At 42.2% G+C, this 13,886-nt stretch overlaps 1 protein-coding gene across 4 annotated transcripts in view; it reads left to right on the top strand.

The window, feature by feature from the left end:
* The window catches only part of pcsk5b (proprotein convertase subtilisin/kexin type 5b), a 522,800-nt gene that overhangs the window by 25,126 nt on the left and 483,788 nt on the right, over positions 1-13,886 (top strand). For all 4 annotated transcript variants that reach the window (XM_028802364.2, XM_028802367.2, XM_028802368.2 and 1 more), the window contains exon 2: positions 2,854-2,958. In XM_028802364.2, the coding sequence (XP_028658197.2) occupies positions 2,854-2,958 (105 nt within the window). The remainder of the gene's footprint in view (positions 1-2,853; positions 2,959-13,886) is intronic.

Consider the following 13,886-nt stretch of genomic DNA (forward strand, 5'->3'; position numbering starts at 1 on the left):
CTCCCAAACTATAACCTATCACCTATGGGGGAGGAGCAAAAGCATAACATTTGTCAAAAATTTTGATCTCTGGTTTTCAATGGATTTCAACGTTTCTAGGGTCCCCTGATAGCGAAAACATTGATTTCTCTATGATGTGTGTGTGTGTGTGTGTGTGTGTGTGTTTGTGTCTGGCTGTTTCTTGAGGACAGTCTAGAGCTAAAATGGCTGGAAGGAAAAAGACCAAACTTGAAACTTAAGCATGTTATGAGATGATGATGATGATGATGTGATTAGTTTTTGAGCCTTATTGTGCAAGAAAGAGGCACTCTAGAGAAACTCTCAAATACTGTAATGCTACAATTAATTATGAATTCTTCTCGTCACTTGCTATCGTAATGACTTATTTTATGATCAGAAAGATTAGCATCAGAGCGGTAGATAGTCACTGAAATGTTATAGAATAGTTTGGAAAGCTTGGTTCCAAGGGGGCGCAAAGCCTAGTGATGCTCACGTCTCAATTATTTTCTTTTTCTAATCGCTAAACTTGTCACTGTATGTCTGTTTCTTACTTCTCCCTCTTCCTTGTGTCATTTGTTATTGTTGCGATGTGGTTCAGAGCTGCCATAGGATAATCATTTTTTTGTTCCTTGACTACATCATTATTTGATTGTTGCTTATAACATATACTTTTGCAGTAGCATTAGGAACTCCTGACCAGAATCTGGCTAAGCCTGGTTCCTTTCTTGAATTCATTATTTTTATTTTTTATTTTTTGAAGGATCCTGGACTAATCCATGAAATTAAAATATTGAGACCTGGTTGGTTAATGCCCTGTATGTGGTACTTGTACCAACCTGTGAAATGTTTCAGCCTATTTCAGCATACAAATGACAAGACAGCATTTTTTTTTAAATAATCATTTAACTAGTTTGTTTGTTTCATTTTGTGCAGTATATGGTTTTTGTGAACAAATTAAGTACAAAATGATTTGGAAATGCAGTGAATTATTTGCAATGTTAACACAACTTGGAAACGAAACCTCCCTTCATAAAATCAGGCCACTTGTGGCATATGAAACTGCAGACAAACAATGAAAACCTCCAAAGAGAGGAGAAGCAATGTCAAAAAGAACATATCAACCATACTGGGTATATATGAAAACTTTGGTACCCCCTGTGTGCGATAAGGGTCCCTGCACTAGCTTTAGCAGAAAGAAAAAAATGGGTGAAGCTAGCAGGAAGATCCTCTGTCCTTTAGTTAGTTCTGTTTTCCGTGTGTCTACTGGAGAGAAGACATTCCTTATTTATTGGAACAGCATATTTCAACTGTAGTGCTGTATATTTGTACAGGCTTCTTCATATGATGGATTTGTGGATTAATATGCCATTCTCACTGTGCCCGTGAAACATACAGCTCAGCAAATGTTGAAAAAATGGAGTACTGTACTATTATTTCTGCCAGAAATACATTGAAACCAAGAAACTGTTAATCCTGGAAGCAAAGGCTGTTGGCAGCATTGTGAGTCGCTAGGAAAGAAGTTCTCTTAAGTCAAAGTGGCGATTATCACAGCAGACCAGTGTGTCACAGAGGTCATGAAAGTGTGTACTTTGTAATTTGCGGGCTACTTTTTTGTATACCACCTACTAGCTGTCACATTTGATATAATAAGTGGCACATTCCATTCTAGATCTTGTAAATGGGAAAATGCGCACAATTGCACTATTGGATTGTTGTGATTACCGGTTATTCCTAGTGGTGTTGCAAAAACAGTGTAGCTTTCTGCAAACCACAGCATAATGCAGTATAATTAATTCATAATCCAAACCCGCTTCTTCCATTTCTGGCATAAATATATACAGTAGCTAATTTAAAAATTGGACATTTTTTCATTGCAGAGCACACTTATAGAGACACTCATTTACTTACAGTACTCAGCCCAGTTATCATAACTAATTTCTCGATCTCCGTCTTTCTGATGTGCAGGGAAACTTGAGATACCTGCAAAAGACTCGTACAAGCATGAGTGCAGTGTGCAAACAGTATTTTGTGTTTTGAACTAAAGTCTTTGGTGCACTGAGGTAACCGTGCCAACCATGGTGCTACCATGACACACTAGTATAATATACATGTAATGGGTAAGAAATTAACACCTGTCATATAGTGAAACTTGCAAATGCAATGATACAGTATAAGTAAAAAAGCATCTTCTAATGCAGCCAACTTAGTTATGTATATATCATTTATTTAATGCAAAAAAATAAAATGCTTCTCCAATAAGTCTTTGTGATACTGAGCCTAAAAGATTCTGTTGTCCTACTCAAAACAGAAATGATTTAGCTTCAGTGATGTTGGCCTCTTGTAAACCTGAAATATCCCAGGAACTCCGTCTTTATAATAAACCTTGAGGTTATTTAAGTAATTAATGTTGTAAGCATATCAGAATACTTTGCTGTCTTGCTTGAGCATTATATAAAGAATGTCCTGTATATTTCCGTCTGCTAAACAGAAGCAAGATTAGTCTTTAAGAAGCTTGGCAGACTTTTGATTTGCTTTGGCAGGTCCTTAACAGTAACCAGTGATCGATAACACAAACCCAAAACAAGACTGGGAAAGGCTGAGCTTTCTAGATAGCTGTTATGGAACCAGTGGTGTTTCTGCAAGTCTTCCATCCTTCTGAGTTGAGCAGGTTTGAATCTGTTATGTATCTTGTTTCAATTCCTTGAAAGGTGATCCTGAGATTAAAGTAACAATTGCAACTGCTCTTGGTTCCAGACCTGCATAATTTATATCCATTTTCATTCAGTAAGAACAGGTACTGTACATATTTATCTTGAAGAGCAATTAATGCTTTATTTTTTCCTCTTTTCACAGATTGGAGTCTTAAAGGATTACTATCACTTTTTCCATAGCCGAACAATAAAAAGATCCACACTCTCTAGCAGAGGAATGCATAATTTTATTTCCATGGAACCAAAGGTAAGAACGACCCAGTTTACAAATGAGATTGATACTGGCATACATTATTCATTTGTAACACCACACTGCACTAGCTTAATGAAAACTGTTGATGTGCAGCTTTTTATTGGCTGATGGGTACGTAACTGGAACTTCCAAGGAAGTGAACAAATTAGACTAAATGGAAAGTAACTGAAAGCTTATACATATGTTGTGCTTGGCTGTAGGGATGTTTCTTGTTCAAAACATAACTTTTTTTTAGTAAGCTTTGTAGTGAAGACTAATTCTTTGGCAACTTACAAGAACTGAATCTATAAAGGGGGACCACTACTTGAAATGGAAAACAATATTGGCAGGAAGAATTGTGAACTTAGTCCATTTTAATGTTGACATATTCTGAGTTCTAATGGTGTAGTTGTGTTTGGTTTGAGGAATGCTTTAATTTAGTACCTTTTTAATTATGGCAGGACGGATTTGATATGGTAAGACCGTATGAAGTGTCAGGATTGGAACTGTGGGGTTTTGTTGTGGCCTCCTTTAATTTTTACATAGTAACTTTTATCCTTTTAGGTTCCACACTACCATGCAATAATTATTTTTGTTATTGTTAATACTTTTTTTAAAGCTTTCTTTTTAGTTATAAAAATTTATTATTATGGTTTCATCTATGAATTTCATAGATTGACTATAGCTCAAAGCGCTTTACCCAAGAAAAGTACATGCATAACTGTAAACTGTAGAATATATTTGAAATTTGTTAGTTAACAAATAAGCAGTTAAATATTAAAATTAATAGAAATTGGTAAAAAATATATGCACAAATATTTGTAAAAAGAGACTTCTATAGTAATTGCATTTAGCAGCAAAGCAGTCCTAATTTAACCTAATGTAAGATATTGTCAGTTGATAATAGAGGGGTGAAAACAAAATCTCCTTGCATCAGAGTTCATAGAAAATGTTAGTGTGGGGGACCAATGCTGTTAGTAATTTGTGTAATTATTTTGTGATAAGTTTCCCTATTTACATCACATTCCATAGAGCAGGTCAGTAAGCTTAAACGCAAAGTGCCACAGCAGTATACCAAGAAGAAAATATAATGCTTTGTTAAAATGTTATCCCCTCTTTAAGCAACACGAAGTTTTTTTTGGATGAAATGAGACTGTATTTTTACCAAATTCATTTTTGTTACTAACAAAAAAAGAGCAGATAATAATAAAGAGATGTGAGATACAAGTTTTGCAGCACACACATAACAGTAATTGTAAAATGATTGCTGTTGTTTTTGTGTGTTTCTTGGTAGGCATTAAATTGAGTACTGTGAGTATGTAATTGTAAATCAGGAACTCACTAGTGTAGCAACTCCCAATTCAGTATCCAAGTAAATCTTCAAAATTCAGCTATCCTGTAAACATAGCAGCCACAGAACTGGCCCATTACTCTGACCTTCTTATTATTCGTTAAGCAAAGAGCAAACTCGGCAGCTGTTTGTCATAAACACTGACCTGCTAATACACTGAGTAGTATTCTCATAAGAATTACTAGATGTTATTTGGTTGATGAAAGCGATATTCCATTTTATTGTGAAAGCAAGGAGTGACAAACTAGTGTTGTATAACATTGGTTTGTTATCTCCAAGATTATGATTTGATGACTAGATTTTATCTTGAATATGTTTTATTAAATATGCCATAACCATTGACTTTCAAGCTTTATTTTAGATGTGACCTTTGCTTATATGACCTTTTATGTTCATTAAGTAAATGTGCAACTGTTGATTTGAACTCACTTTTTAGTATTTTTCCATGTGTGCAAAGTGTTCAAATGTAACATGAAAGTATAGTCGTCTATACCATGGAAGGTGCTTTTTATATCTATAGATGAGAGGTTGAAATGTGAAACCTAATATTCTGGAATCCACTTAATCCTATTCAAGGCTACTATACAAGGCTGGACCGTATCCCAGAATGTAGGGTGCATAGCACAAATCACCCTGAGCAGGATGGTGGTTCATGGCAGGGTACATTCTTATGCATACCCAAATCCTATGAAATCCTGTTGACAATTTCACATATTTTTGGGTTGTGGGAGAGAAAATGGAGCATCCAGGGAAAAATGTATTGTGGCAAACATGCACAATCATCCATCCATCCATCCATTTTCCAACCCGCAGTGTCTGCTTTCATGTTAAGAACATAGTGTAAATGTAAATAAAATGTCCGTCCATCCATCCATTATCCAACCCGCTATATCCTAACCACAGGGTCACGGGGGTCTGCTGGAACCAATCCCAGCCAACACAGGGCACAAGACAGGAACCAATCCTGGGCAGGGTGCCAACCCACTGCAGGACACACACAAACACACCAAGCACACACTAGGGCCAATTTAGGATCGCCAATCCACCTAACCTGCATGTCTTTGGACTGTGGGAGGAAACCGGAGCGCCGGAGGAAGCCCACACAGACACGGGGAGAACATGCAAACTCCACGCCGGGAGGACCCGGGAAGCGAACCCGGGTCTCCTAACTGCGAGGCAGCAGCGCTATCACTGTGCCACCCCTGTGCACAATCAGTGACCAGGTAAATAATTTGAACCCAGGGTGGTAAATCTATGAGGCAGCTTCTCTAACTTTTGTAACTCTGTCACCAAAAATCTGGAGTAAGCTGCCCAGTTAAAAAATAATTCTATAAAATAAAACAGAATACTGAAGAGATAAAAAAAAATCATATGGTAATTTAAACTCCCAGTAAGGAAAAGAATGTGAATGTTGTGGTCAGCCCAGCTTTAAATTTATTTAATATATTACAGTACATTTTATGTTTATTACAGTGAACAGATGCTTTCCTAGTTTTGAGGGTTCCGTCCTGAGATGATTAATCAGTAGAAAATGACCGCCTATCCTGGTTTTTCACACCAACACATCCTAGTTGTCATAGATTTCAGTGGTAGTACGAGCAATACGGTTTACTTGTTATTGGCCTTTTTCCTCCATTCTTAAGTAGGAACTAATCTACACCCTCTGTTCAACCAGAAACACCCTGTTTGTAATGTCTTGAAGTGCAACACTGTTGACCACAAGTTCCTGGTAGTGTATCATTTTTAAAAAGATGGCTATTCTGTGTCAGTATAGCCTGGATTTTTTTTTTTTTTTATTAATTTTAAATTAACTTCGGTCCTATACAATTATGAAGAGATCAGACTAGTTTTTCATATTAGAAACCCCTCAGTTGCAACAGTTACCTATCACAGTTTCTGCAAAAAGCTTTTGTCCACCACTTTCCTCAGCTCTGCTTTATGTGTGCAACAGAAACCTCTTACCTCATACTTGGTTCTCTGGAGGTGGGACCTTGGGCTGGGCAATATAGACAAAAAATAATATCTCAATGTATTTTGGCTGAATAGAGATATATGCTAGGTGAGGGATGAGACAAAGAGCATTTCAACAAACCTCCAATGATAAATCAAACCTATGGACGACGTTTTCCCTTGCCCGGACGCGGTTCACCGGGGCCTCCCTCTGGAGCCAGGCCTGGAGGTGGGGCTCGATGGCGAGCGCCTGGTGGTCGGGCCTGCACCCATGGGGCTTGGCCGGGCACAGCCCGAAGAGGCAACGTGGGTCCCCCTTCCCAAGGGCTCACCACCTATGGGAGGGGCCAAGGAGGTCGGGTGCAATGAGAGTTGGGTGGTGGCCAAAGGCGGGGACCTTGGCGGTCCGATCCTTGGCTACAGAAGCTGGCTCTTGGGATGTGGAATGTCACCTCTCTGAAGGGGAAGGAGCCTGAGCTAGTGCGCAAGGTCGAGAGGTTCCGGCTAGATATAGTCGGGTTCACCTCGACGCACAGCTTGGACTCTGGAACCAATCTCCTTGAGAGGGGCTGGACTCTCTACCACTCTGGAGTTGCCCCCGGTGAGAGGCGCCAAGCGGGTGTGGGCATACTTATTGCCCCCCGACTTGGAGCCTGTTCATTGGGGTTTACCCCTGTGGACGAGAGGGTAGCTTCCCTCCGCCTTTGGGTGGAGGGACGGGTCCTAACTGTTGTTTGTGCGTATGCGCCGAACAGCAGTTTGGAGTACCCATCCTTTTTGGAGTCCCTGGAGGGGGTGCTAGAGGGTATACCTTCTGGAGACTCCCTCATTCTGCTGGGAGACTTCAATGCTCACGTGGGCAATGACAGTGAGACCTGGAAGGGCGTGATTGGGAGGAATGGCCCCCCCAATCTGAACCTGTGCGGTGTTTTGTTATTGGATTTCTGTGCTTGTCACAGATTGTCAATAACGAACACCATGTTCAAGCATAGGGGTGTACATATGTGCACTTGGCACCAGGACACCCTAGGCCTCAGTTTGATGATTGACGTTGTGGTTGTGTCGTTGGACCTGTGGCCACATGTCTTGGACACTCGGGTGAAAAGAGGGGCGGAGCTGTCAACTGATCACCACCTGCTGGTGGGTAGGCTTCAATGGTGGGGGAGGATGCCGGTTAGGCCTGGTAGGCCCAAACGTGTTGTGAGGGTCTTCTGGGAACGTCTGGCAGAGTCCCCTGTCAGAAGTAGCTTCAACTCCTACCTCCGGCAGAACTTCGACCACATCCCGAGGGAGGTGGGGGACATTGAGTCCGAATGGGCCATGTTCCGTGCCTCTATTGTTGAGGTGGTTGACCAGAGCTGTGGCCGTAAGGTATCGGTGCCTGTTGTGGCGGCAATCCCCAAACCCGTTGGTGGACACTGGCGGTGAGGGATGCCGTCAAGCTGAAGGAGCCCTACAGGACCTTTTTGTCCTGTGGGACTCTGGAGGCAGCTGATAGGTACCGGCAGGCCAAGCGGAATGTGGCTTTGGTGGTTGCTGAGGCAAAAACTTGGGTGTGGGAGGAGTTTGGGGAAGCCGTGGAGAACGACTTTCGGATGGCTTCGAGGAGATTCTGGTCCACCATCCGGCGTCTCGGGAGGGGGAAGCAGTGCAGTGTCAGCACTGTATATGGTGGGGATGGTGCACTGCTGACATCGACTTGGGACGTTGTGGGTCGGTGGGGGGGAGTACTTTGAAGACCTCCTCAATCCCACTAACATGCCTTCAAATGAGGAAGCGCAGCCTGGGGACTCGGAGGTGGGGTCCCCCATCTCTGGGACTGAGGTCACCGAGGTGGTCAAAAAACTCCTTGGTGGCAGGGCCCCGGGGGTGGATGAGATACGCCCGGAGTTCCTCAAGGCTCTGGATGTTGTAGGACTGTCCTGGTTGACACGCCTCTGCAACATTGCATGGACATCAGGAACAGTGCCTCTGGAGTGGCAGACCATGGTGGTGGTCCCCCTCTTTAAGAAGGGGGACCTGAGGGTGTGTTCCAACTACAGAGGGATCACACTCCTCAGCCTCCCTGGAAAAGTCTATTCGGGGGTCCTGGAGAGGAGGGTCCGTCGGATAGTCGAACCTCGGATTCAGGAGGAACAGTGTGGTTTTCGTCCTGGTCGTGGAACAGTGGACCAGCTCCACACCCTTAGCAGGATCCTGGAGGGTGCATGGGAGTTTGCCCAACCAGTCTACATGTGTTTTGTGGACTTGGAAAAGGCGTTCGACCGTGTCTCTTGGGGAATCCTGTGGGGGGTGCTCAGAGAGTATGGGGTACCGGACCGCCTGATAAGGGCTGTTCGGTCCCCACATGATCTGTGTCAGAGCTTGGTCCGCATTGCTGGTAGTAAGTCAAACCCATTTCCAGTGAGAGTTGGAATCCGCCAGGGCTGCCCTTTGTCACCGATTCTGTTCATAACTTTTATGGACAGAATTTCTAGGCGCAGCCAGGGCGTTGAGGGGGTCCTGTTTGGTGGACTCAGGATCGGGTCACTGCTTTTTGTAGATGATGTTGTCCTGTTTGCTTCATCAGGCCGTGATCTTCAGCTCTCTCTGGATCGGTTCGCAGCTGAGTGTGAAGCAGCTGGGATGGGAATCAGCACCTCCAAATCAGAGACCATGGTCCTCAGCCGAAAAAGTGTGGAATGCCCTCTCAGGGTTGGGAGCGAGATCCTGCCCCAAGTGGAGGAGTTCAAGTATCTCGGGGTCTTGTTCACAGGTGAGGGAAGAATGGAACGTGAGATCGACAGGCGGATCGGTGAGGCATCCGCAGTGATGCGGGCTCTGCATCGGTCTGTCGTGGTGAAAAAGGAAGTGAGTCGCAAGGCAAAGCTCTCAATTTACCAGTCGATCTACGTTCCTACTCTCACCTATGGTCATGAGCTATGGGTAGTGACTGAAAGAACGAGATTGCGAATAAAAGCGGCTGAAATGAGTTTCCTCCGTAGGGTGTCTGGGCTTTCCCTTAAAGATAGGGTGAGAAGCTCAGTCATCCGGGAGGGGCTCAGAGTCCGTTCGAGAGGATTTGATGAGGTGGCTCGGGCATCTGATCAGGATGCCTCCAGGACGTCTCCCTGGTGAGGTGTTCTGGGCACGTCTAACCGGAAGGAGGCCCCGGGGAAGACCCAGGACACGCTGGAGGGACTATGTTTCTCGGCTGGCCTGGGAACACCTTGGGATTTTCCCGGAAGAGCTAGAAGTGGCCGGGGAGAAAGAAGTCTGGGCATCTCTGCTCAAGCTGCTGCCCCTGCGACCCGATCTCGGATAAGCGGAAGAGGATGGATGGATGGATGGATAGAGATATTTGACAGGTATCTAGATATTTTTATGAAGCAAGTGAAATTTTCAGTTGTTAGCCAAAGCCATACAAGATGTAACAAGATCTTATTTATCAAAATAAATGTTGAAATACATAACAGACTAATAAATAAATTGCAGGCCCACAGTATGTAAAAAAACAAAAAAACAGTGTCTGTTTTCATGTTAAGAACATAGTGTAAATGTAAATAAAATGTCCGTCCATCCATCCATCCATTATCCAACCCGCTATATCCTAACCACAGGGTGACGGGGGTTTGCTGGAGCCAATCTCAGCCAACACAGGGCGCAAGGCAGAAAACAAACCCCGGGCAGGGTGCCAGCCCACTGCAGGGCGCACACACACACGCACACACTAGGAACAATTTAGAATCACCAATGCACCTAACCTACATATCTTTGGACTGTGGGAGTTAACCGGAGTACCTGAAGGAAACCCACGCAGACACGGGGAGAACATGCAACCTCTATGCAGGGAGGATATGGGAAGCGAACTCGGGTCTATTAACTGCGAGGCAGCAGCACTACCACTGTACCACCCAAAATAAAATGTTTTAATGTTAATTAAAGAATAGAAGGATTAAGTGTTCTGAAAATGTTTAGGAAATTATATGAAAATTCAGCCAACAGCGCAGTTAAAATAACAACATAAATATCCATCCATCCATCCATTATCCAACCCACTATATCCTAATACAGAGTAACAGGGGTCTGCTCGAGCCAATCCCAGCCAACACAGGGCGCAAGGCAGGAACAAATCCTGGACAGGACATCAGCCCACCGCAGTAAAATAAACAATATAAATAAATATATTACCTGTCTCTTACTTGCTCTTGCTATAGCAAGTAACAAGTGCATTTAGGCTTTCCTTAACAAAATATTGTACACAACTGTGCAAACAGTACCTTGTAAAGCCATCTATCGTGCAAAATTGTTTTTGCTGAGGTAGCCATATCTAAGCATTTCATCATAGCCTTAAGATTCTATGCTAGAAATACCAGCCTGTCAACAGTCTCGGGCTTTAAGGATGCCCTGTGACAACTGACAATATTGCCACTGCAACTAAACACCCTCTCCGATGGTGAACTGGTGGCAGGAACACAAAGGTATTTTTGTGCCATGCAGCTTAAAGTGGGGAAGGTGACTGCATTTTTCTTCCACCATGCAAGGGGATCTGCTTTTTGCTCTGCTGGCCTTGACACTATGCAGTTGGGCAGTTCATTCTCAGTTGTTTGCCTCTTTGATGCCGCGCCTGCGTGAGAAAGCTTGCAAGGGTTTTTTCTTTTTGAGTGGTGCCCCTGTTGGTTTGTCTGCAGGCTTAGATATGGTGTTGATCACAGCTGAGGCACTTGTGCTGTAGCAGCTCTGCTCGGAGGCCAGTGATTCCATTTCCAATACAGCTCTGTGCTTCAGTGCCTCAATCCTGTCAGCTACAATATAATTAGATTTAATTCATAAATTGACAAACGATGCCATGTCCAACAGTTTGCCAGAAGCATACTTTTCATTCAGGTAACCCACAATAGCAGATTTGATGGATTTGTCAAGTGGTTTCCTTCATCTTGTGCCAGGATGTTATAGTTGAAAGGTTAGAGCACTGGTTGGACATATGAAAAGGTGACACAGTCCTTCCCAGACAAAGCATCTATGAATTCCTAAAAAGGTTTCAGAGCTTTCTGAACCACTTCAAGCACCTCTAAATCTTGCCAGGTAGGGACAAGGTGCTTGGATTTTTTTTGTCAGAGGACAAGACTTTTGAAAGTGCTCTCTAATGCTCTATAACCCTCTGAATCATTTTCTACCTTCATCCCCAGTGTGTTGGTGTCTCTGTGATGAGCTGGCGAGCAGGCAGACCCAGCTGTATCTGAAATTCAGCCAGCTCCTTCCTCCTCCTCCTCCTCCACCAGCTGTTGGAGAAGCTGCCAACAATTCGTTTGCATAAAGAAATTGCCTGGGTCATTTTGGCCATCATCCATGCCATATTCTGTAATAAAACATGTTTTTATTTTTTAATAGTTTACAGTTATTCTTAAAGGAAGTTCACTTATTAACATGATTAACACATAACTGTAAATTAGATATGCATTTACATTTATTACAATTTTAACTTTGTTTTTAATAAATCTGTAAAACACATTTCATTTTTGAAAAAAAAAAAAAAAAAATGTCTAGCCCAAGGGCATTTTACATTTTATGCTGTATCTCAGTGTTTTCCAAACTCGGTCCTGAGGACCCACTGTGGCTGCAGGTTTTTGTTCCAACCGGATTCCTAATCGGTGACAATGCCTGATAACATTGAGCTCATTTATTTTTTTTTCTTTTATTCTACATTCAGAAAAGCATAGCAGCATGATTTTTACATTTATAAGACACTAGCTGATTACCCAGTGGCTTCGCTCACTGAGTGCAAGGGGAAAAGAACTAAAATGTAGTATTTATAAAATAAGTTTGTTAATTACCAATGTTATTTTTGAACAAATAAAGAAGATTTACAATAAATAGAAATTATATAAATATTAATTAAGTAGTAAAACATTTTGATAAAATAATTTGAAAAAGATATAAGAAGCGTATAAATTATTAAACAGTCAAACATTAACATTTAAGAAGTAAAGATACATTGAGTACTACTGCAGTGGTTTCGGGCAAACTATCTGCTTGACAACCTTGCACTATGTGCCTGTGATTTAAGCGAAAAATTATTCTGAGAAATGTGGACGCTGCCTTTCCGTGCTTAACGGGCAGAAGGTCCAAACAATTCCCAAGTCTAATACTTAACATGAAGAGGTCGGTACATCTTTTTAGATCCTCCATTTTCTTAAAAGAATTCATCACAAAAGCAACCTTGAATGTTGCGGGGTTTTAGTGACCCGAATTATAGCGCCGATTACACTTATTCGCAAAGATTTCCACTGTCCCAGGAGCCGACGGGGCACTTGAAGTGTGACAAACAGTGCGAGAAGAGAGGACGCTGCACGAAACTGCGAAGCTGTTGACCTGGAGGAAAAGCCCGACATTCCGCGCCTCCCAGCGTCCACTTTGTTCTTACGACCCCTCGCCGCTGAAGGCGGTCTCGTCTTCACATTGTTTACAGCTCGGCGCAGTTAAAAAGTAGAAAGACGCAAAGCTGTTTTCTTCATCTCTTTTACTATCAAGATGTAGCACATTCCTCTTAAGTTGAATGAGGAGACCAGCACACACAAAAATCTCCTACTCTTAGAAAAATTTATTCTATTAAGTACGGAACCCAACTGAACCTTAGCCCCAATTTGATATCCTCATCTGGAGTTGTCTTTTATTAATTTATACAAAGGAAATAATCACCCCAACAATTCTTTAAACAATCAAAAAAGAATATATTATAAATCAAACAAAACAATAAACACCCTTTAAATCCTTGTCAAATCTATAATAACTACACAAACCATAATTAATATGCCACCCCTTTAAACACTTTATAATGTACTCCCCATAAAACAGCGAAACAGCAAAGAAAGAAAGCAAGCAAGGAAAAGAAATGGAAAACTACCCTATTCACAAATAGCACGTTCTTGTTTTAAAGTCTAAATTCACACGGCCTGGGAAATCTGCAGTAAATCCAGTGATCAAGTCAGATACGTTCCGCTGACTCGTATACTGAATTTAAATGTAAAAGAAGTGATCTCACCGGCCTGGCAACGATTCCTTTGTTGAAGGAAGAAGTCCGTCTCACCCGGGTGTCTCGGCGTTAGCGTCTGTCCATGGCCGACGCCCGCACCATAAAAGCAAAGTAAAGCCGTGTGCTCCGAAGGTGGTCCTAGGTTAGCCAGCACTCCTTCTCCGTGCACCCAACCGTCCTTATTACGGAGTCTCACTTGCTTTACCACTGGCTTCTTCTTTACATTCACCTTCCCAGCTTCTTATTTAAACAGTCTTTTTAATAACTCTCACACAAATAATAAGTTCCTATTTTATAGTATGTTCCGTGGTCATACGTAATTTCCGTTACCCGTGGTCATACGTCATTTCCGTTTCAAACACGAAAAGAATTTTATTTATAGAGATTTAGAAATATTTGTTTTTGCTATAGATTTAAATGCTTAACTCTCTTTTGTTGATTTCATTCTATTTTGCCCTTTCTCTGTGCAGTTTTCCCCCTTCGTTGTATCTTAATAATGACAACTAAAAATGAGCAGAGCAGACACTCTGGCAAACAACACGGAATAATCAAAGGGCACAACTACTTTAGGGTCAGACCCACTAAGTAGTAAATAATGGATTAATTAAACAATTCAAACACCTGGAAAAG

Source organism: Erpetoichthys calabaricus, chromosome 5 (genome assembly GCF_900747795.2).
Source record: "Erpetoichthys calabaricus chromosome 5, fErpCal1.3, whole genome shotgun sequence".
NCBI classification, from domain to species: Eukaryota; Metazoa; Chordata; class Cladistia; order Polypteriformes; family Polypteridae; genus Erpetoichthys; species Erpetoichthys calabaricus.